The 24,755-nt window shown below is 43.7% G+C and overlaps 1 protein-coding gene and 1 non-coding gene across 2 annotated transcripts; both read left to right on the top strand.

Annotated features, from left to right (window-relative positions):
• Positions 1-649: 649 nt before the first annotated feature.
• RPL27 (ribosomal protein L27) lies at positions 650-16,867 on the top strand. Its single transcript, XM_078645326.1, has 5 exons — positions 650-730; positions 2,184-2,266; positions 2,486-2,655; positions 12,029-12,139; positions 16,768-16,867. Exons 2-5 carry the CDS (start codon positions 2,186-2,188, stop codon positions 16,814-16,816), a joined length of 411 nt encoding a protein of 136 aa, XP_078501452.1. The 5' UTR covers positions 650-730; positions 2,184-2,185; the 3' UTR covers positions 16,817-16,867.
• A 4,606-nt stretch (positions 16,868-21,473) lies between these two features.
• LOC144757000 (small nucleolar RNA U109) lies at positions 21,474-21,626 on the top strand. Its single transcript, XR_013595468.1, has one exon. It is a non-coding gene; the product is annotated as a small nucleolar RNA U109 (small nucleolar RNA).
• The last annotated feature ends 3,129 nt before the right edge of the window (positions 21,627-24,755 follow it).

Here is a 24,755-nt window from a genome sequence, read left to right as displayed (position 1 = left end):
AAAGCAGTAGCAGCACAGAGAACCACCCAGTATATGCAGCTCTGTTTAACAATAACCTGCTTTTCATACATCGCTCAACGCTGACCTGCAACGTTTTCAAATGGCTGTAAAATTACTGCCGTTCATCAGGGCTGTGAAAATACTATTTGAGTAATGAGTACTCCACGAAAAGGCACTGACTTTCTATCCTAGGAAAATGTAAGGACTGGGCTGGCTTAGCTATTATGGTATATTCTTTTACAAATGACGTGAAGATCACAGCGAAGAGCTTTGTCCGACCGAGCCAGAGCTACTTACCCGAGTGGGAGCACTAGGAACCTGAGATGAATCAAGGAATCTACTGTAGTAACACAGATGCCGAAATGCCTTTTTTTATTTAAAAAAAAAATAAAATTAAAAAACGATTACATAATATACTTAAATGACTTGGTCCTTTTACACGTCACAGTCATATTTTAAATTACTACATTGTAAAAAAAAATGTAAGTGGATGGAAAAATGTTTCTATATATGATTTTCAGTGACGTTAAGCCCAGAGTTAATACATCAGTCCCCTTTCCAAGATGGCGCGACATTTTCATTGAAGGCTAGACGCGCTGCCCCATTTCTAGCTCGATACAATAGTTCCATTTACCGGAAGAAGAGGTGACGTTGCAAGACGGCGGTGTCAAAGGTGACCGTGCCTGTTTCTACTTCCTTTCTTTTCAGGGCGGCCATCGAGCTAGACCAAGTGAGTAAAATGTCATAGTGGGTAATCTGCTGCCATCCTTCTTGATACCCTACAAGTAGGGCTGGGGAGGCGGCTAGGTGAACGCTGTGTGATACGGACGGTGCGTCCTAGTTTCTATGTTCTTTGTCAGCGGGCCAGGAGGCCAGGAGGCGGGAATTAGGTTCTGGGTCCACCGAGAGTTTCACTCCCGTTTCTTTGGCGGCCTGGTGCCCCATGGTGTTCTCCAGCTCCACTTCACATAATGCCCCCCCGAACCAGCTGAGGAGGCAGTGGCAACAAGTCGTCTATAATAACAGTTGCACGTGTGCTCCGATTTCAACGGTAGCAATATCAATTTCCCATATTGGCACTTTCCTCGTTGTACATGACGCCTTACAGTAGCGTACACGCTTGTTTTTATTAAGGGAAGCCGCCGTGTGTTGTTAGGACTCTAAAGCATCCTTTTCATTGCTAAAGGCTGATAGTTTGTCTTCTGAAGCACCCCTTACCTTATTTGAGAATTCCTCTACACAATCCCGTACCTTGATTGAGCTAAGTAGACAAGCCTGCTCCTTACACTGCAGTTCTTTATCCGGCCATAGTGCCCTTTATTTCTTTTCTGTTGGAGCGATTCTTTGTTCATTCCATGTTGTGAGACATAAGAAACCCTTTTAATGTGCACTCATAGCACCACAATTTTTCGTTTATAAAATCCTGGTGACAAGTTGCATTTTCGGATGTAGGTCCAGGAGGCCCCCTTTCCCCATGCATGTAATGTTTAAACTCCAAGTCTAATGTGCATACTCCTTTCTACGATTTTACATGTTTTCTGGCACCCACTTTTGAATCACAATGGCACTGTAAAGGTTGTGTTCATTTCCATGCCTTAGTGCTTGGGGGAATGCACCTGATTCAGTTGATGATTTTGTAACGCTAGCTTGGCTACACAATTTGTATTGCAAATGGGTCTCTAAAAGATTCATTCTAGTTGGCACTGAAGCCGTGTAATTGTGACCCTAACAAGTGAGTCAGGTGTGCACCCACGAGTTATTGACTCTGGTGTTATGTTTTGGGGTTTTAGGTAAAATACACATATTTCTTGTGTAGCAAAATCCCAATTGATCCTGCGGTTTTTCTATAGAAATAATTCATTCCCGGTAGAGATGTTGGGTACCTTCCGCTGGATGCTGTAACTTGTCAGCACTTTTTAATGTGTGACATCCTAGTTCATGTATGCATGGTTCCTCCACGTACCTCGTTTGACTCATACTCATTATAATTTCGGATATTCAAGACTCGAATATTCACAGAACTATTTGATGTGGAATTGCTGGTAGCTAATATTTATAGGATTGGTTACATTCAAGGGACGGTCAGAAAACGTGAGCTTTATTGTATGTCATTACTCGGCTCTACAAAATATTTAGTCAAAAAGATTTTGAATTCACTTGCATTGCGTTTATGTTCTCCACAGAAATGGGTAAATTTATGAAACCCGGGAAGGTCGTCTTGGTCCTGGCAGGTCGATACTCTGGACGTAAAGCTGTCATAGTGAAGGTAATATAGTTAACTTAAACACGTGGTGCTGTTTGCAAGTGTATATCCTTGATTGATCAACTGGTGCATCTGCTGTCCGTTGTGTGCTTTTCAACTGCATGTAGTTGAAATGCACATGTAACACACCTCTTTGCAGTTTACATTTTCCTAGATAATCTTCCTTAGTAAGTCTTCAGCTTATTCAGTCAGCATTCGTAACTTCAATTTTGTGTTTTTCAGAACATTGATGATGGCACATCGGACAGACCTTACAGCCATGCCCTGGTGGCAGGCATTGATCGTTACCCACGTAAAGTAACCGCCACGATGGGCAAGAAGAAGATTGCAAAGCGATCTAAAATTAAGGCCTTCGTAAAGGTTTGCAACTACAACCACTTGATGCCAACCAGGTAGGGCACTTGATACCTCTATTTACTTGGTGATGGATCTGAATCTATCAGTTGGTAAAAGTGGATGTCTTAAAGAGCGTATTCCACCTATATTCTGTATCTTTTTTATTTTTTCATAGTACGGCTTCAACAGTTAGATCTGTTGAGGTCGAACTAATTCTGGACTTAAAATTGTAATCCATAGCTGTTGCCTTACAACCAAATGTCTCAAATTTGGGCACACCAGTTAATTGATTTAAGCTTTTGAAGGAACATTGAATCCCTCACATACGTTTGGATTAGAGTTTTAGTGTGGATGTTAACAGTATTGTTACTTCAGCTGTAGCATGTAGAATTTTTATGGTATCATCATAACTACGTGTAAAATGGCCAATCCAAGTTTGTTACTTGCATTGGTATTTGGTCAGAAGTGAAAAGTAATCTATTGGTGTCTCGTGAAAGGCGTTAGAAGTACTGTGATTTAATGTGGTGTTGTAATTGTATTTATGTAGTGCTTTCCATACTTCTTGTGAAGCCTAAAAAGCTTTCTTATGTTCCGATTGTATTTATGAAAAGCAGATACATGCCTGCCATTTGGAGTGCTGGATTAAAATGCTTTAGTAGTTGGGCTATAAAGGACCAGTTGGGCAAGGTGCCCAAACTAAGTGGTGGAAGCAAATTGTACATAATGTCACTAAACAGAAGTATGGGGTGTAGCGAAGGGTGTGACGTGACATCATCACACATGCATGTACTTGCAAGCTTCCTGGTGTTAAGTAACTGAAGCACACAAGGAACAAGCATCAGCCCAGACTTCTCCCGCTCTGACAGTTGCAATGGAGCATTCCTTAACTCGCCATTCTTATGCATAGGATGGTTACGTGGGGCTTCTCTCAGCATTCACATAATTACTACACACATTCCTTGAACACTAACATTAAATACTATCGGGTACATTAACAGACTTATCCTTTTCATGGACTAAAAAATAAAGTTAATGCTAGATGCATGGACAACATTTCTAAAAACTCTGCTGGGGACCTGACCCTTGAACAGATGTGTGTGCATGCATGGGGTGCATTTTTTTGATGTATTTCCCAATGGGGATCGCAGCACTAATAAATGTGTAAATGCCAGTAGTGCTTGTTTCTGCGAAGATTCTTGACCCGGGAAGAACGGCACCATACCCCATAGCTGGATGCATAGGTCTTGGAAGGGCATATTGATAGAGGGTGAATTTAGGGTTATGTGCGTTCACGAGACGGTGTACACTGTATCTATGGAAGTAACCATGTATTACAGCGCTGTAAAAGGTGGGATACCCTCCCAACATTCCCAAGTAAACCCTGGGGTTTAGTTAAACAGTTTCACAGCCTCAAGCACGAGCATAATCATATACACATAGATGCAACTAATATTCCATCCTTGTAAAATCTTAGTCTTTATTCTGTCTTTTTGCTATCACGTGTTTCACTGTAAATGGGCATCATGCCCGGCGTCTACGCCGGGGCTAAAATTCAACCCAAAAATACTCCATTATATAGGCCAAACTATGGTCCTACAGCCTAAGTCGTCGTTCTGTGACGACCATGGGCCCAATTGTGATGTGGTTTGGAAAGCTTCCCCACCGAATGGGTTTGGGATTGTTTCCGACCGGCTCTGTAGAGTCCAACCGACCAAGTACGATGCATCCAGATGCGATTTGGTTGGACTTCAATGGTAGCCTTTGTTCCGACCGAATGCATAGGCTCCCATTGAAGAAAGGGGTGGCTGGGGAAAATCGGGAACCCCCTGGTGCCTGCCACACTGTGCATGGCTGGTAAGGGGGACCCCAAGGGCCAAATTGGGAAGGCTCTGCATGCAGGGGGGCCCACTATGGGGCCCCAAAGTCTGATTCAGACTACCGATTAAAATCGTGCGGCATGATTCGGAAAGGCTGTCCAAATCCAGCATCATACTCAGTCGTTCGGAAACGCAGCCTATAGAACCGTACTGTACGGCTCGGTCATTCAAAATACCTTCTGGTTCGGATTTGGATATTCCGAACGCCTAACTCATAACATAGTTGGAAAGACACGTTCCCGATCCAATTAGGTCGGAGCAAATGCTGTTAATCTGGCCCCATGTGTATAACTGTATCCAACAAAGTGACCATGTCCCATGTTGTGAAAACTCTCTCCCCAGATCTATATGATGAGAATAGTATTTACAATATGCTGTTGGCAATTACTTAAAATAATTCAAGGGAACAGTCTTGCATATTTAATCCCCAGTTGTCACGTACAGATTGCCACTTAATTACAACAAGCATTTACAATGCAACGGTTTCGCCTTTGGAAAAGTTAGAGCTATTGGCATTGTAAATGACAAAATTTGTATTTATGTGTTGGCTTTGAAAACAGATAAATATATGGCATTGTCATTTACATTGCCAATAGCTTAATCTCTCGCAAATGTGAGACCTATTGTACCCTACGGACGAGCTCAGCAGACAGCAATTACTACCACACACACACCCAGAGCCAGCCACACACACACACCCAGAGCCAGCCACACACACACACCCAGAGCCAGCCACACACACACACCCAGAGCCAGCCACACACACACACCCAGAGCCAGCCACACACACACCCAGAGCCAGCCACACACACACACCCAGAGCCAGCCACACACACACCCAGAGCCAGCCACACACACACACCCAGAGCCAGCCACACACACACCCAGAGCCAGCCACACACACACCCAGAGCCAGCCACACACACACCCAGAGCCAGCCACACACACACCCAGAGCCAGCCACACACACACCCAGAGCCAGCCACACACACACCCAGAGCCAGCCACACACACACCCAGAGCCAGCCACACACACACCCAGAGCCAGCCACACACACACCCAGAGCCAGCCACACACACACCCAGAGCCAGCCACACACACACCCAGAGCCAGCCACACACACACCCAGAGCCAGCCACACACACACACCCACCCACACACACACCCAGAGCCACCCACACACACACCCAGAGCCAGCCACACACACACACCCAGAGCCAGCCACACACACACACCCAGAGCCAGCCACACGCACACACCCAGAGCCACACGCACACACCCAGAGCCACACACACGCACACACCCAGAGCCACACACACACGCACACACCCAGAGCCACACACACACGCACACACCCAGAGCCACACACACACGCACACACCCAGAGCCACACACACACGCACCCAGAGCCACACACACACGCACCCAGAGCCACACACACACGCACCCAGAGCCACACACACACACACCCAGAGCCACACACACACACCCAGAGCCACACACACACACACACACACCCAGAGCCACACACACCCAGAGCCACACACACACACCCAGAGCCACAGCTATTAGTTTTAGACAACTGTCCAGTGGGCTCATTTTCTGCAACTCTGTACTCCTGAGAGGTTCCACAAGACATAGATGGTTAATGATATTAGAATATCCATGTGATGTTTTCAGTAATGGGTGCCATGTTGTAGCGTGCTTGCCAGTGCCCCAAATGCAAGCATGACCCAAGTTCCCCATGCACCTGAGCTAGTGTTAAAGGACAGGCCTCCTCGGGGTGAAGGGACCCCAGTGCCACTGTACCTGCTGCACAAAAGTTAACTATGTTTCTGAACGGGGTGGTTATTCGTATCCAACTTAACAGAACTCATTTTGTTGTCCTGTGTGGACTGAGACTGTGTAGACTCCCTGCTGGGCATCGAGCCTGTGACCTCTTTGTTAAACATTCACTGAGTTCCTTCCACACTTTGCCGCCTGAGAGCCACAATAATATTGTGCGTTCGGGCCGTTGTATGGCATGAGCGTCAAGCAAGACATTGGCATTTAGTTCTCCGGCCGCCATTTTCTGAGGTGGATCCTTGACTTCCGGTTTGGGAGAACGCCTTCCTAGCAGTCCCTAGCGCTTGCTGAACGTAGGCACTGCCTGGGGAGCGGAGGTAAAACCCATCAACAGCCGGAAAATTGTAAAGCTTCACAGCAGGGAAAGAACGACTGCGGAGGAGGGGGATTCTTAAATGCCATGGTTGCGTGGGAGTAACAGGTGAACTTGTACTAATAATGCATACTTTTCAGAAAGCGTGGGAAACGGAATCTACACTTGGGCCAAGAATGGAAGAAAATGTTAAACTAGTCAGATTTGTGTTTCTGGTGTTAGCTGTGACTGCGCTGTAATCTGGAGGTCTGTGGTTGGTGTAAAAAATACACGACACCACACACTCTCACTAGCAGGCCGAAGTCACCAGTCGAACGACCCCCGTACCTACTTCAACTCCGGTCAGCGTGAGGTCTTCATCAGAGTTCCGATTTGCTTCCAGGCCGCCCGTGCATGTCGAGTATCCGGCCCTCCCAGCGAGACCTTGCAGGGCCACTAAAATCGCGCAGCCCACCCCTTCCAAAGACACTTTGAAAATGACCAAAACATTACGGCCCAAAAAAAAAAAAAAACATCCGCCCACCGCTGCAATGACGTTCACAGAGGGGCGGAGAGGGAAAAAATCGCCGGAACGCCCACGAATCGCCTCGGACAATGACAGACGCCTCTCTCTTCCAATGGCTAACCTCCATTTATGGAGCTAGCCAATGGAAAAGAGAGGCGGGACAAAGCCACATACTGTTCTCAAAAGATTTCGCCTGCGCGAACGCTGCTGCGCAGCGGATCGCCATGCGAAACCTAAAAAAAATGCATTTTTCTCATGACAAAATCCGCTGACGATGCTACACCATGTACAGAACAGCTATGAGACTTGTATCCAAATCAATACACCGTATTCGCATCACAAAATACCAACATGTCACCAGCTGTCTAAAAAGGCACCGTGTGTTGACAATACTTGTATGTTATCTGTTAGTTATCCGCTAATTCTGTGAATAGATTAAAAACAAATTATAATCCAATCAAGTGAATCCGTAGAACTTGCAACAATTTCTCAACAGAAAGTAATTCCACATTGAGTACATTTATCACTGTATATATGCCACCTCATTCCACATTCTCCACTGTCTTACTCAGCAAAGCTATACTACATTTGAGTCTTGTGTTAATGTAATCACATGTCCAAAGGGGCTGTATCTACATCACAAATTATAACACTGTGCCAGCACCCTGCACCAAATTAATATTGCTGTCCCAGTTGTCAATTCTCGGCCCCCCCGTGCTGCAGAAGCTTACCATCTCACAACCGCACTATAGTAGTACGGACTATAGTAGTATGGATCCAGGCGTCCAGCGTGGTTGCCATCTTTAATGGCATGTCGTGAAGCTCAAGAATAGACTGGACATGGCACATTGATCCCCAACATAAACTGATTCTGGTCATATGTCTAGTCGCCATGTCTAAATCTCAATACCTTAGTATGTCCCCTACTACGAAGTAATGGAACCATGTGCGCCTCATGTTCTAGACGCAGTGCCAAATATTACTTGCCTCTGCCTCTATCGCATTGTACCTCAACAACATATATACTTATTTATGTACGGTTGATTCCTATCCCACTGACTATATAAACCTCATGGGCGCCTCTTTATCACCGTCTATCTCGGCATATAACTTGGGATTACATGATCTGTGATATTCAACTGTTAGTAACCAATCAAACTTTCTTTTACTTCTCCATATGACGTTTCTCATTTAGCGTACTTTCCCTGTTCTCTTCCCCAGTCCTATTTCTAGTTGTCCTGGTCACTCGAACATCATACATTCTCTGGAAAAATCTTGCCTCCATATCCTGTTAACATATTTTTTCTAACCCTGTTCATCGTTACAGTTGCATCTTGCCCTAATTATCTTCCCTTAAAGGATTGCTTTGATTTAATTTGACATTTGGGATGTGAGCTCTCCAATTTCAGAGGCCAGTTGATTCAATCTATCATTTTGCTAAAAGACTGCAGTACAAGCCAGTGATTAAGGTGGTCCAAATATTTAAGAGCAAGTGCCTCTCTGTCTGTACGTATGGAGCTAGAGTGTGGAGATACATTGATTCCAAACCGTATACAAAAGGTTGAAAATAGCTTTATACATAGGCTTCTGGCTCTACCACAGTCCTCATCCACCATCTTCTGCCATGCAGAGGTTGGCTTAAGTTTTGTGGAAGACATTAAATTGCAACCCACCTACTGCTGTGGCTAAGAGTTTGGAGAAATCCGGAAGCCTACTTTACCAGAGTAGTAATATCTGTCTTGCTCTGGATCGTGTATCAAATATTTCCTGGTTGACAACCCTTAAGCAAATATTTCGGGGATCCCTGAGCTTTACAAAAATCCAGAGAATACTTAGCATTTTACTACATGGATTTGGTGAAAGGTCCAGTTTATTTTCCGGCGACATAATGTGGACTAGAGTAATTACTTGCCAGGCAGTCTGACAATCCTCTTTGGAATGCAATTGTTAGCCATGTTCCAGAGGCCTATTTATCACTAATTTCAAATAAATGGCACAGATTCCTCCTCACAAAGCTACGTTTTGAATCTTGTTCACTTTCTGTTGGCCTTTCCCATCCAAGACTCATGGTTTACATCCCTTCATATGTGATGACCATTCCAGACCTAGCACACTTTATTAGATTTTGCTCGCTTGACACCATGCACCGGAAACTCTTTCTGATCCCTATATTAACGCATTACAAACATTTGACGCCATAAGCTTTTCTTATTTTACTGCAACTAGGGAGTTCTGAGGTATGCTGTGATTAATTTTCGAAGATGTTCTCTAGCCACCAGGAAAAGATACTGATATGGACTAATGAATTTTTGATATGTCTGCTTATTTCTGAGGTTATATTTTTAAAACGCAGGCTTATACGTCAATCCTTTTAATCCAGGGCAAAACAGTCTGAGCAAAATGTCTTAATTGTGCGTTTATGATCGTACATTGTTAGCTTTCATTTTATTCTCAATCTTTCCTCTTATGTATGTATTGATATTTGCTAGTATTTTTATGACTATCGTTCTAGCCAGACGTTTAAAAAAATGTATTTGCTGAGTGTGTGTGTAGTCTTGACGGGTAACATGATGCGTGTTTTGGTATCGGTTTGGGTGGTTTTTTTTTTATATAAACATTGTATTATAGTGATATGCCTCCATTCTTTAAACCTATTTACCTGGTGTGGAGATCAGTAGTGATGTTTGAGGATCTTAGTTATAGAGTTGAAGAATCATATTAAGTGTTCGAGTGTTATGGGGAGACGTTTAGTTGTAATGTGAAAAGGGTTCTGATGCCTTTTTTGGATGCTGAGCTTTGGCCCATTGCAATCAAGATATGTGCAAGAATGGTGATAACAGTATTGTTATAGGCCATTGGGTGTGTTTCTCTGGGAGTCAGCAGATGTGGGTTGTACAGGATGTCCTATTTTTGGTGACGATTAAGTCTTAATTACTACCAGAAGTTGCCAACTTAATTTAAACGTAGAGCTGCAGTGAACTGACCAGACTAGAGTTTTAGGGGTTCTTGGTCTTCTCTGCTTATGTTTTGTGTTAGTTGTGTATTCTTGACTATACCATAACCAAGTGTTTAGCAGTAAGCTTTATGACCCTGTTGAGGATTGGAATAAATGGTGATTTGTGAAATATGTAGATCATTTTAAATGTTATATTTGATCTGCATCCCAGAAAGATGGTGTTATGTGAAGGAGTAAACATCGAGTGTTCTTTCCTGTAGAATGTTGCTCTATATATGTATAGTGCTAACCTTACTTGAAATCCAGAGATGATTATACATGAGGGGGGATGGGATGCAAGGGGCGACAGGAAGTACATTTTGCTTGCAGAGTGAGTGAGAACAAATGTATTTGCTGAGTCACTTGCGAGCAAAGTTTTTCTTGAAGAGATTAAACCCATTGAACAGATGGGTCTTGACAGATCCAGTCTGAGGGGTTTATGGAGAAGACTGGTCTTTTAGTTTTCTCCTTTTTATGAGTGTTGGTCTCTAGGCTGACCGGTCTATTGAAGTGATTATTCATCAAACCTGCGAGCCATTGTTCATTCTTGTTTCAACCCCATCTCAACTAACTATGAGAGCAAAATCATTTCAAAGTCTGTTGATAAATGTAATGCTGCAGTTTCCTTAATCGTGGAAAATGACCAAAGTAGGTTTTGGTCATACTAGACTTTAGCACTAATGGAATCAGAATATGAAGACATAAATATTAAGACAACAGTATAGAAAACAGCCTGTATAGAAAATATACACCAATGAAGCAACATTTTAACCATATTTAGGCCGCAGTCTTAAACAATATTTTAATCTGTATTCCGATATGCAGCCCCTACAGTGTGAATGCTAAATGGTTAGTGTTCTTCTCCCCTACCTCTGCTTAGTTGTACAAACCTATAACCCGCTTTGATACTGCTTTACATTCAACTGATGCTAATATCGGCCGGCCTTGTATCTCTTGGAGTCTGCCCATAGCTCTTCTGCAAGGCAGTTGGTCACAGACCTACTGTCGGACCCCTCCCCCCCCCTCCCCTTTCTTCTCTTCCCCTGGAGGGAGCTCGCACTTTCTGATCTTGCATCCAACTTTGCTTTCTATCTGATACTATGCTTGTGAAATGACTCATTTGTGATGTTGAAGACTATACAACGTTTGGGTTGCATTCGGTTTATGATTTTTTTTTTGATATATTAGACTTTACTATTAAGTTTGTCTCTAGTGGCCTTGCTAACCCCCAAATTGACAAACGTTTGCCAAACGTTTTAGGGAACTATAGGCGTTGGAAAAACTGAATACTTGAAAAAAAAGTTCAACTGTTGAAGTTGTAAAGCGCGCAAACCTACTCCAGTGTAAAGCCATTTTCAGAACTAAACTACTTTCTAGTTAGGGAGAAGGTTCAAGTTGCCCTCCAAAGTTATTTAATTAAATAGCCCTATTACTTTGTGATAAAGCCATTTGCGATTCTAACACACTTTGAAGCATCTGCACTCTATAGGAGTAAACCATTGATTCATGATTATGTAGATGCGATAAAACGTTTGGTCGGATTTGAGGTTTGTGTACACGTAATAGATCATGGTACCTATACTTGTGAGAAAGGTCTCACTTATAAATTAACCTATTTTTCCACTAGTTAAGTTAATGGAGGAGTTGGAAATTAAAAGGCAGTTTTAATTTTTTTTAACATTCTGTATATTTAGGTTGTCTAAATGTAGCATCAATTTTAGTTTAAAACTAAACCATTGCTTAAACTTATATTGAAAGTGTTTAAAATGCTTGGTTTTGATTAAACTGGTCGAGGGGGTACAAACTTTTGATTATTCTTTTGTAATGCTTGAGTTTGTAGCTTAAAATTTTCTTACTTGCAAATATATTTAATTGCAATTTTGTTTGTTCCAGATACTCTGTTGATATTCCCCTTGACAAAACCATTGTCAATAAGGATGTATTCAGAGACCCTGCTTTAAAACGAAAAGCCAGACGTGAAGCCAAAGTGAAATTTGAGGAACGGTAAGATGTAAAGTTTTTTTTTTGTTGGTGCCTTAATTATCAAGGGAAAAGGAGTTTGAACTTTTACAGCAGGGTGCCTCTGTGCATCACTTTATGGAGCCTGTGTCCTTTGCCGGGTACGTTTTGAAAAAGAAGAGGGCCTGACTAACGCGCTAATTGCCACTTGTTAGTTGTGCTTTGTCGCTTTCTTGCTGCCAGAAGTTCACCTTGCTCTTTGCATTGCAGAAGCAGAGCTATTGCAATTGCGTGGCTGTGAGAAGTAGCCGTTTAGCTGCTGCTCTGGGTTACAGACAGCCCTGAGCAGCAGCTAGACTATTGTATCCACTGGTAGGGATTGTCCAGGTTCTCTCTCATTTGATATCCTACTTTTCTTTGATGAAAGCCACTGCGTTTGAAGTGCATCTAGCGAGTCAGGCACTTGGTAGTGTGACAAGACCATAAATGCCTCTCGAGGACTTTACTAAAACAGTTATGGTTATGGTATGCATTTCTTTTTACGGCTAGCTTTCCAAGTATGCTTTTTAGGTCGCGCCTGCGATGCAGGGGCGAAAGCCCCTGCTGTCGCAAAGCGATCTATTGTAATCATTTTAGTCCTTTTCCCGTTCAAGGACTAGGCAGAGACAACAGACTGTCACGCGCACGCAGCCGGCCGGAATCGGATCAGGTCACGCGCTCCGATCCCGGCCGGCTGTTCACAACACATGCACACGCAGGCACACACGCAGGCACAGGCAGGCACACAGGCAGGCACACACGCAGGCACAGGCAGGCACACACGCAGGCACACACAACACACACACACACAGACAGACGCACGCACACACATTCCCCCCCTCCCCCTGCGCTCCGATCCCGGCCGGCTGTTCACAACACATGCACACGCAGGCACACACACAGGCAGGCACACACGCAGGCACACACGCAGGCACAGGCAGGCACACACGCAGGCACACACAGACTCCAAGACACATACACACACGCATACACACACGCACGCATACACACAGACTCCAAGACACATACACACACGCTCACACACATACAGAGCCCCCCGCCGCCCCACGCACACACACATGCCCCCCGCCCTCGCAGCTCAGCAAAGGCCCCCACTCACCGGTACTCGTCTCCAGGCGAGGGCTCGTTGCAGGCGGCGGCGGTCTCTTCCTTCTGTGCGTGCGAGGCTCTCTCGCCTCACGGGAGCCCGCCCGGGCTTCCGGTGTGTCTTCACGTCCTGCCACCGGCCTGCCTGACTTCCGCCCGGGATTGTAAACCTTGTAATATACATGAGGGTGTTCGTTCCCAACGACCGCCGGTGGAAATGATGCTTTAACAGAAGCAAATCTGCATTTATGTGGATACCGACAATCTTCTGAGTTTGTGAGTCTTCTCCTGTTTTTCAGTGTGCCCCACCCAGCAGTAACACTGTTATTATTGCAGCATTCAGAAGTTCAATTCCTAAATGTAAAAGTTACGTTCTCGGAGTTGCTGTTTGCGCACCTGCGTTACACTTCGCTGCATAAAATGCTTTGTGAATCAACGCCGGTACCTCTCTAGTTTGAAAGATCTGCCGACAGGGGTTGATAGTCCTGCATTGGATGGGTGCTTACACGGGCCAGAAGGATTCTGGGAAATGTGCTGAGTGCCTTCGATGAAGGGTGCAAGTTGTCATCCTTCCTGAAATGTTGTTTGGACCGGGCTGCGCAGCACCATTACGATGTTTAGGCAAGGCATCTAAAAAAACACGTGACGTCATCGATGTGCGATGTGTGTTTTATTTTTTCTTACGAAGGGGGTAAACAGAAGTACAAAGCTGTCATAACTTTTAAACTAGAAAGGCCATTTACCACCCGTAAGACTCATGCAATATGATAAGCCAATAGAATATTTGATACACAGAAAGATCTTTAGGGTAAGTGAAATTCGTTTTTGGCTTTCATTATACGAGTTAATTTCTTTTTTGCATATTATCTAGCTGAACCCAAAACAATAGTCACTCACCCGAAAGAAGACTTTTCGACAAATGTGCACTAGATAGAGTGTAGAGGTATTTATGCACTGAAAAACAAATTCATTATAACGCGGAAAATAAATATGATTGGTCTGATGATTCACAGACATGGCGTGTGTTGGTTGGTGTTGCCATGGTGAGAAGCCTTTATGGGATTATCATATGTAAATGCACATTACCATTGCATACACGTATGTCAAAGAGATCAAAGCACCAACATGTCATTTTTCAGAACACAGACCCAGCGTTCTGACAGAATAGCAATAAATATTCACTCTAAATCACCCCAACAGTAGGGCTCCTGAGAAGAAAAAAGGCAGAAGAAAAACTGCCTTCTGCCGGCACATTATCTGCCAGCTCACAGAGCCATGCTTCTTGTATGTGGAGAAGTGTGGCTCAAATGGTTAGAGTCTGAAGATGAGTGCGCTACGTGGGTACGTAAGCGCATCCCTGTATGATAGGCACACTTGTAAATGTTCAGGAAGGCCTGACTCAAATATGGGTTCAATCGAAAATAGTTCAAGAAGATGGGTTCAAAGTTTCATCATCGTTTGTATTTAGTGGATTCACAAAAGTGTACAGTCAAGCGTTACATCACGCTGTGTTCATTATGAATCAACAGTAGTTCAACAAATGCTCCAATGCATTTCGGACTGGAGTAGTCCTTTATCAAGGAGCGCTTTTAAATAATTCGGCTCGGAAATTAAAATATTCGAAGCCTCTCACTTTAACAAGATGTTGCCTAAAGGGCTCTTAAGATGAGCAAAAAAACTGAGGTTACAAATGTGTAGAAATGTCTGGGTGGTATGTATAGGAATGACAGCAGTCTTTGAAGTGCAGACTGCACGCTTATTAACGCATTTAAAGGTGGTGTCTGTCAATCAATGAACAATGGAAAGCCTACTTCCTTCTTTGCTCAAACAACGTCGAACCTTCTTAACTCTGTGTCTAAATAAAGGGAGATTTAAGAACCGAGAGACTTTTTCAGGGAACATGAAATGTCTTCAATAACACATCACACTTATTTACCACTGGAGTAAAAAATGGAACTGGCTATTGGCAGGTAAGTTAAAACATCCACAAGTGTGTAAAAAATAATTTCTTCTGCTTTTAAGCTCAAAGCGGTTATTCGTTGCTTAGTTACCAAATGTGCTTTATTTTGGAAAAGACGAAGGTCCTTCCCCGCAAGTCACAGAGGGCAATCTAAAATGTGTAGGTGCAGCAGAATATAAAGTGGACATAAAATGTGTTTCTTGAGAGTTGTCCCTGATATGAGCAATTAAAAGGCGTCTGACATTGATTCAGCTTGCTATAATTTTACAATTATTTCAGTAATGTAATGTTTCATCTAGCTTTACCCTATAAAAACCTCTAAGGTACCCTTTACAAATTGTGCTGATAGTCCTCAGAGAAGAAAAGAGACCGCAGTTCAAAACCCAACCAGCAGAAGAGAGACCGCAATAGAGGCTGCCACTGCAGCCATGCACAACCGTAGGATGGTGCTTGCATTGCTGCAGCTCATTTGTTGCATTCCTCCCAAGGCATGTTATTTACAAAAGTTTAAGCTATTGCCATTATAAATTACAATAACTGTTATTTAAGTATTAATTATTTAAAAAAAATAAAAGCCATTGTTATTTGTAATAGCAATACATCTAAGTCACGTAAATACAAAACATGTTGCATTACAAATGCTATAGGTGTCACATTTGTGAAAGTTATAACTATTGGCATTGTAATTGACAAAGCTATTAATTTCGCTATTTTCAAAACCAACACACAAATAAAAAATGTGTCATTTACAAGACAAATAGCTCAAACTTTCCTAATGCGAGACCTATTGCATTGCAAATGCTTGTTTTAAAGTGCTTACAACGTTGCTTGTATTTCAGGGAAATGGCTTGTAGTTCGTTTTACAGACTTGCCACAAAGATACCTAGAATCTTAGTAATGTCCATTTTATGGTGTTCTCTTCAGTGTTTGATAGGGAAGTTTATTATGAGTACTTCTCTACTCCCAGTGCACAAAGCATCATCTAATCACTTCATTGTCATACCTGCTGTAACATACTACGTTTAGCTATGCCTTTTGCTACAAGGCAGCTGTCAAGTAGTAATCTGGTTGAGTCTGCATGATGGTAGGCTCGGACTGCAGTTTTGCAGTCCTGTGTTACCCATTTCCTTGGTATAGATCATGGCTAGGATGGTTTGCCTTCACCTCTATTCAAGGGTCCGATTTAAGTGTCAATAGTAAGATGGTTCAGTAGGTTGGGCTATGTTTTCAAGTAACTTTATCCGTAGAGTGCACTGCTCCACCTTTGTTCCCCAGGGGCGTACTGCATCTTTCAGACACTTTCCCAAGACAATGTGAACCTATTTCAGGTGACTTTTGTTTGAACAATTGTAATCCATTGTCTGCAGCACTGACAGGATAGAGTTAAACTGAGCTTTAGGTTGCCACAGTATCTCAACTGTTAAGCTTACGCCCCTGGTATATATTTTTTAAACCAGGCTATTTCTTAATCAACTAAGTTGTGAGGTTAGATCGTTGCATGGCATTTATGCATGGTAATTCTGTTTAATTGTAACTTCTTGCTAATTAAGTTTTCTTTCCTTCACAGATACAAGACTGGCAAAAATAAATGGTTCTTCCAAAAGCTGAGGTTCTAAATTGGTGACCGTGGAACATTGGGACATCAATAAACATTTATGTAAAATCCAGTCTGCCGGCTTATGCTTTTATTTTAAAGCCTTTACTATGTTAAATCTGCCACCTTTTTAACTGGTTTAAAGAGAAGTCTTCATATAAAGAGTAAATGTCGGGAAAACAAGCCTCCTTATCTGTAGAAGCAATATATTTTTTAATCTTGTCTACATAGTCTTACCTATAAATTATTTTTCTGCATTGGTTTTGATCATTGTAGGATAAAGCTTGATTTGTGCTACACGCTAATCTGATATACCAGTACTTGTTTGCAACTATTCCAGAGACCCTATTAACAACATAGGAGTTTTTATCCAGTGTATAGTTTAAATGTTGGGGGGGGGGGGACATTTTATTGGAACAATACACAGACCCCCCAGGATATAGCGGCATTGATTACCAAATTTAGTGGCACAAAAATGGAAATTTGGCGGCATTTTTGCAGCACTTTATTTTACTCCTAATCAAGCATGACTCACAAGCAGGACAGATTTTACTTGATTGGGCCACTTACAAATAATCCATCACATTGTTGCATTTCCCAAATCAAAGAAGGTTTGGTCTTCAAATTTACCTAAGTGCCCATGTGATGAAAAGCTAGGCAATCTAAAATGCACTTTATGCTGTTCGGCAAATGTTATAAATATATCAGATCAAGAGTATTCCATCCTTTATTTTGTATCCCAGGGGCTCAATTATCATCAGGTGGCCGTTGATTTTTTTCAGGGAATGCCAGATGTTTATAAATGTCACATTATTGTAACTTATATCGAGAATCCAATTAGGAGGTATACATCTTTCAGTCACCTAGAAAGGCTGTGTTATGAGGAAGATTAAGTAAGGGCCTGGATTGTTACGTCTAGACAAAAGTATCACCCTAGATTAATTATTATGTGAGGCCCTCTGCCCAGTCTTTATTTATTATTGGTTTTATTAAGCTTTTTACCACCTCTTCTTCTTTCTGTCCTAATGATTATTTTACTATTTAAGATTGTATATAGAAAGTTTTGCACTAATTACGTTTAGAATTGTACCGGCTGCAGCTGATGGCTGCATGGATAGGTGTGTGGATCGATGGATGGCACAGGTAATGGTGGGTAAAAGGATGGCCGAGTAAATGGAAACCTGAGAGAGTAGGTACCTTGATGGGTGAGTGAAAGGATGACAGAGAAAATGGAAATCTGAAAAGATGGATGGAGGGATTGTAGAGTAAATGGAAATCTCAGAGGATGGATGGAGGAACAGAAAGGATCAATTGATACATGAAAGGCTTTATTGCTGGATGGGTACATCATTTGATAGGTAGATGAATGTATGGATGGATGCATGCATAGATTATGGATGCATGAATAGATGGATAGATGAATGGAAAGGACAATGGATGAATGGTGTGCTGAAAGATTAAATGATAGATGAAAGAATGAATGGGTGACAGAATGTAAAGGTGAAATGGTCGGAACCAGTGGATGGATGGATGGAAGGGTGAAAGGATTAATGGATATATGTTTAGATGAAAAAGGCACGGGAGCATGGGGTGGTCAGACTCAGTTGCTTCGCTTGCTTGGTGCCATCAAAGCTATTTTCCTTTTCTGGCTCCTCCCTTGAGCTGATCTACCTTTGGTGCACCCATTGTATTGGATTGTATTGTACTGGTATTTGCAAGGCATTTTGATATCCATTGCAAGGCCTTAATTGCTTTGTGGGGAGTGTGAATGTATTATTTATACAGCACTTCATACCGTTGATAAGGTGACTATATGGGACATGCTGAGTAAGGTGTAAAAGATATGGTATAAGCACAGTGTGCCAAATGCCACTGTCCATAAGCCTGAGTCTTAGTGATGGGTAGGAGAATAGATTCAGTCATACATGAAGATTCTTACCATCTTAAGGGTGGGCGTTTTCATACATGTCTGTGCATCAGTGGGTTTGGTTTGTGTACATAGCGCCACCAAGTAGTGTGAAAAGCACATGTGAATGGAGACACAGATTACACCCCAAAGGAGTAATATATAGGGTCCCCCCAAGGGCAAAAAGTGGACCATCCCTAATGCAGATTCTGTTAAGCCACCAGGAGATACAAAATGGAGTCAGTCGAGGATGAACGTAGTCCAACCTCACTGGAGGCATTGTTAAGACAACCAGAGAAAGATAAGAAAGTGGATTGAGTCAGAGATTCTGGCCTTGTATCCTTCCTGGCCGTTGCTAGGCCCACAAAAGGGAACACTCCAGAGGAAGACACCATTATCTTCTGAGCCTCTAACCTGGACACTGGGACTGGATACCATGCAAGGAGAGCTTAGGCGTGGGAAGGCCAGCAAGTAAAACGACTGACTCAAGATTATCGCAGGAAGGGACAGAGATGGGAGTAAGCACAAGGGGAGAAGCAGGAGGAAAGCCCAGTCTGATGGGAAGCAAAATACTGCCTGGTTTGGGCTGCCAGGCTATTATGCCTGCCTCCGTGTCAGTGGAAGAACAACAAATCCAAGGGAATACAAAAAAATGACGCAATAACTCCTGGAACCGTGAAGCCCAACATAGCATTCTTCGTAAGCAATAGCCCCAAATAAGAACTCCGATGTCAAACCTTCACAGGGATTAAGCATCATAAGCCCTGAAACAGTTGCAAAAACGTTTTCCATAATCCTTAAGGAACAGTCATTTGTGTAGCAGAATGGAGGCGGGGTGGCAACAGGTAAGAGTGCAGAAATCGCTGGAAAATGTAATGGTATGTTCCTGCTTCCTGTCTGCCTCCGATTCAGATACAGTATTTTTCTGGAAACTGAGGGGCACAGTCTCTTCCTCGGGAGGGGCTTCCTGGCCCCGAAGGCCAGCATTCCTGGCGCAGATGCCGGCCTGGGCCATAGGCTGTCAGCGGCTGGCTCTGCCATGGAGATTTTAATGGCCTGTGAGCAGATTTTTTCAAAAGTGCCGATTTCGCATGCACTTTTGTAAAAATCGCAGCATTTTTTTCAAAAGTGCCGATTTCGCGGCAAATCGCGAAATCCTGGAGGGTCTTAATACATTAGCCTATTGGAAAGAAAGTTGTATTCTACATTGCAAGGTTTGTTTAAACAAATGTCTCAGTTAATAGTTAGTTGTTGCATGCCTATTGAGATCAATCAATACATTTATTTTGGTTAAAATAGTACTATACAACAGATCTACAAATAAACCTACATTTAATCAGCTGGTAAACAATAGAGGCTGCCAAGTCAATTGATCAACGAAATTCGAAACCACTTGAATGCAGTGCTGATAGAAGCAACCCATTTCGTATCTAGCATTAGCTAAAATATTTAAAAACAAATGCTTGTTTACAACTTGTAAATCCACCAGCAAATATACACAATATAGAAGTTGAACAGATTTGTACAATGCATACATGGCTAAAGTGCTTTAGTTTCCGAATTGTGATCTGGTCACAGTGACCAGTTCCGATCCACAGGGGCTTAACACTTTGAGAAAATAACATATATTGGTCACTATCCAACCCTAAACCTTAATGGACAGCATTTGTTAGCATCAAGAACAAGCATTAAAAATGCAATAGGTCTCGCCTTTCATTAAGTTCAAGCCATTTGCGTTGCTATACAATACCATTAACAAAGCAAATGGCTTTAACTTAATCAAAGGCGAGACCTATTGCATTGTCAATGCTTGTCATATATAGGAGTCGCTATAGGTATCCAAGAGCGTGGTCACTGCCAGGTGCTCTTTGAGAGAAAAGGGTTATTGTTATTCGTCCTCAGGCGCTCATTAAAACTATATTTTTCTAGACAGTGAAGACTCTTTATTTTGTTACTAATGGGAGAACTTGGACCATACTATATTCTTCAAAGAAGGAAGTTTAGTTTGCGGCCCACTTTTACTGAATTGGAGGTGAGGCTATCGTTGTTAGTTTCTGCTCCGTGAATAGACGTCGCGCGGATTATCATTAGATATCGTATACGGTTACTTACTCCAGTATCTACTACTTCCCATTGTTACCTCCTCCAGTCTGAGTGTGTTGGGGAGCAGGATAGGCATTGGGTGAAGGAGGCGCTGGCTTCTTCGAGCTCCGATTGCGCAAGCTTTCGCGCACAGCACACTCACCATTCTCACTGCTTGGAAAAGAGAAGACTAACTAGTTACTGTATTGTACAGTCGAGTGGGGGCACTGCAAGGTTGCTGTGGATAAAAGGTGTTCCAATGCGGGTGTAAGAAGTAGGGAAAAACAATTGAAAGGAACGTTCCTAACTGCATTTTCCCATTTCAAATGTATTCCGACAGCCGTTTAAAAATTCGTAATTGGTGTAAAGGGCTCCGTGGAATGAGCAAAACGTATGCGATTCCTGTAAACTGCAGATCACCGATTTGAACCCCTCTTAGTTTAGCGAGTTTGGAAAGATGAAAGGATGACTGCCGTCCTGATCACTCTAGGGCTCTGGGAAAGGGGGGGGGGGGGTGCTGAGAACCATTACAGACTGATAATATTTTTAGTTCCACAAGGCAGTTCGGTTAACGTATCTCAGCTACATATAATATTTTAAGTTCCGCAATGCAGTTCGTAAACTTATGTCCGCTACATACCTGGACGGTTGTTTGTTTCTTACATGAGTAAAATGTAAATGAATGCTTGAAATGCACATGGAGGGGTCTGCAGTCCGCTGCCCCGCGCAAGTCCACTTTCCATAGAGTGTGCCTGACCCACAAATATGCCAGATGAAGGGTGGAGCTATCAGGGCCACGGGTCTACCAGCACAGGCCGAGTGGTACTATATACCTCCCACACAAACTTCATACTTTTAAAACTCAAATGTATATTACATTATATGAATTAAAAAGGTTGTGGTGTGGCAATGCTGAGTGATTTATTGCTACCGCGGGAGAGCAGAACATTTTTTGGGACTTCGCTTTTGCTCAGAACCCAACGAGTTTCGTCTGCCTGTCGTTAATATGCGTTATTCATTTTGGGAAAGGATTTTTTGTTGGAGGAGGTGCCAGGTCCTTGACTATATCTACTAGGTAAAAAGTACATTTCTGCAGGGGACAAGCGCTCGTCAAGCAGCCGCGGTTTATTTTTGCATCTCGCTTTCCTTCTGTCGTGACGATTTCTTGTCTTTATGGGGCCATGTGTTTAAACACATGGCCCCATAAAGATAAGAAACCTTTTACTTCAGAAGGAAAGCAGGCGAGCCCGTCCAAGTGGGACGGCAGTAAAGGAGAAAAGTCTACATCACAAAAAGCTCTTTGCCAATGGCTTTCCACCGTTTAGCATAAACGGTGACACCAGCCAATGGGAAAGAGGGGCGGGGCTTGACACCGTTTAGTGAAAGTCCTCAAACATTAAATCTCGCTGTGCGAGCTGAGCGTGTGCGCAGCAACGCTAGCCGAGACCTAAAAAAACAAATGGAGCTCTGTAGGCACGGTCTTTTTTGACTGTCTGGAAGGATCTGGTGTCTTAGATAGTTAATTTAAATACAACCATTCTGATGGATGCACAAGTATTCTGTTTTCTAATAACTACCAAATAAATATATGAGCCACTGTGTAAGTCTGTATTGAGCTACTGGGTGACCAGATTAGTGTAAGTGTAAATCCACAAGAGAAGATACGCTGACTTGATAGAATCTTTAAATTAATCAAGCCGGAGTTCTTTGTGAAAAAAGGAAGTGCTTTGTGGGAGACCCAAGTCGTTTGCTGCACTAATTTTCCTCCACCCGAAGACTAGCAGTTTGACTAAAATCCCAGACACCACCACAATTGCAACCTATATAATTTCCAACGTATGTTTCAACAACTTGCTGCCCAGCATTGTTGTAAAGTTAAAAACTACACTTTGTGATGTAATGGGTCTAAACCTCCACGTGTTAAACAGGACTGTTGAAGACTGATGAAAAATCATTCAAGTGAATGGTTTCTTACCCGACACTCCTTTTTAGGTCTCGCCTGTCGATGCGCATGCGCATCGAGCAAGGCGAGAGTATTGGCACTTATCCGCTCTTTATCCACACTGCAAGGAATCGTGGCGATTCCTTGCAGTGCACGAGAAATTTAAGCTCAATGCGCATGCGCATTGAGCTTAAATGCGCGTGCACATGCCCCCAGCCGCCTACTCTCTCTCACAGCCTCCCCCAGCTCCGCCCCTCACTACTTGATTGCACGGCCGCTAGGCCGTGCCTCCCCTACTCTCCTCCCCCCTCCTCCTTTCCTCCCCTGCCTGCCTGCCGCTAGGCCGTGCCTCCCCTACTCTCCTCCCCCCTCCTCCTCCTACTCTCCTCCCCTGCCTGCCTGCCGTGTCGCACCTCTCCCCTCTCCGCCCCCTCCCCTGCCCGCCCCCTCCCCTGCCCGCCGTGTTACGGTGAAAGGCTTGTTTCCGTTTGTCTCTCTCCTTTCAGGTATTCCCTTCCTGTATTCTTTTTCCTCGAGCTTTACAATATTTCTCCCAAGTGCCCCCACCTTCTACCTTTGTCCCTCAATTTAAACATTTTCCTTCGGCCTCCTTTTCAATTATGCTCCTCAATTTTCTGCCTTGAGGTTCAGTCGCCCCCTTCAATGGCCTTCCTCTCCTCGTCCTTCCTTCCTCTTGCCTCTCTCCTCCGTTCCCGGTTCCCACGCTGCCTGTCCCTGCTTCCTGCCTGTCTTTGGGGTCTCCGTCTTCTTTGGTTGTCCCTCCCCTTCCCGCCGTGTCGCATTTCTCCTCCCCCCTCCACTGGTCCCCGCAGCCTCCTCGAGTGAAGCCCCTGCCTGCGCCAGCCCTGCCTGTGAGTACCGCGTGCCTGCAGCAGCTCTCCGAATTCGACTGCCTCCTGCAGGCGACCCCTCCCTTACATGTTACTGCTCCATGTCTGTGACCGCATCGTTTCTCTCCGCCTGTGACTGCTCCTGCCTGCGATTGTTCGTTGACTGTAACTGGTCTCCAGTTCTGTGTGTGCGCTCTGTAACTGCTGCACACATGAGCCTGCTCCTGCGATTGCTTCCTGTCCGACTGTTTCTTGTGTTTGTTTAACAGTTTATTCTGACCAATTGATTTACAGTTCACATTCGGGATTTCACACGGTTTGCGAAGTTACCTGGAAACTAAGTATATGCTGGGGCTTTGTCAGGTACATGCAAACGAGAGCAAACTTACTCAAACACAACTCCAGACCTTCCTGAAGTAAAATCCTTGTCTGACTGGCGCAGAGTTAAAAGAGGCGAACACGCTGTCGTCGTTTGCGTTCCAACTTAAATATATCGCGCCAAAAGATTAAAAGCAAAGAAGAGCTCACTCACGCGCACACACGCAAATAGTTGTAACTTTTACAGCCTCTTGAATTTACGTAGCAAATCTCGCGTCATTGTTGATAAAAAAACACGTGCTCAATTATACTATATCCAATCCTGGCTGCCCCGCTACAGTATTTGCACTGAATTATTGCTCGCCCATGTCAGGCTTCGTTTAGCGCTTGCAAACGGATGTAGATTTAATATAATGTTACCCGTCTTCAGCCATGGTTCTTTCCTTCGCGTTTTGCCTCGTTGACTCTGCGAGAACCCCTTTAACTTCCACGGCTCAGAACCGGAACGCAGCAGCCAGTCGGATACCAAAAGCAAACGAAGCCATAATCGTTGTCGCCCCACCGTCGCTCTCTTCCACAGGTTTCCCATCTCTTCGGACATCCGCTTCCAGGAACATACAGTTTCCTCTTTTGGTCACCATATAGCAGTGGGAGTCTAATGCTAAGCCTGCCGCTGCGTTTGGGTTTGAAGTCGAGCAGGCTGTGATGTCCTCGCTTCCAGGCACTGTATCTGACCCTCGGGCGCTCTCTGCTAATAGCCAGTCAAGCCCCAGCACTGTCTGCTCTTATTTTTTTCTCACTCACCCTCACTCACCCTCACCCCCTCCCTCACCCTCACTCACCCTCACTCACCCACCCTCAC

This window comes from Lissotriton helveticus, chromosome 5_1 (assembly GCF_964261635.1).
Source record: "Lissotriton helveticus chromosome 5_1, aLisHel1.1, whole genome shotgun sequence".
Taxonomy (NCBI): domain Eukaryota; kingdom Metazoa; phylum Chordata; class Amphibia; order Caudata; family Salamandridae; genus Lissotriton; species Lissotriton helveticus.
This window is presented reverse-complemented; position numbering and strand designations above follow the sequence as displayed.

Excerpts from the sequence above, each read along its gene's own strand:
- RPL27 (XM_078645326.1), top strand. The coding sequence starts at position 2,186 with ATGGGTAAATTTATGAAACCCGGGAAGGTCGTCTTGGTCCTGGCAGGT. Across the intron at positions 2,267-2,485 it reads GTAAAGCTGTCATAGTGAAG|AACATTGATGATGGCACATC; the intron begins GTAATATAGTTA and ends TGTGTTTTTCAG. Across the intron at positions 12,140-16,767 it reads AAAGTGAAATTTGAGGAACG|ATACAAGACTGGCAAAAATA; the intron begins GTAAGATGTAAA and ends TTTCCTTCACAG.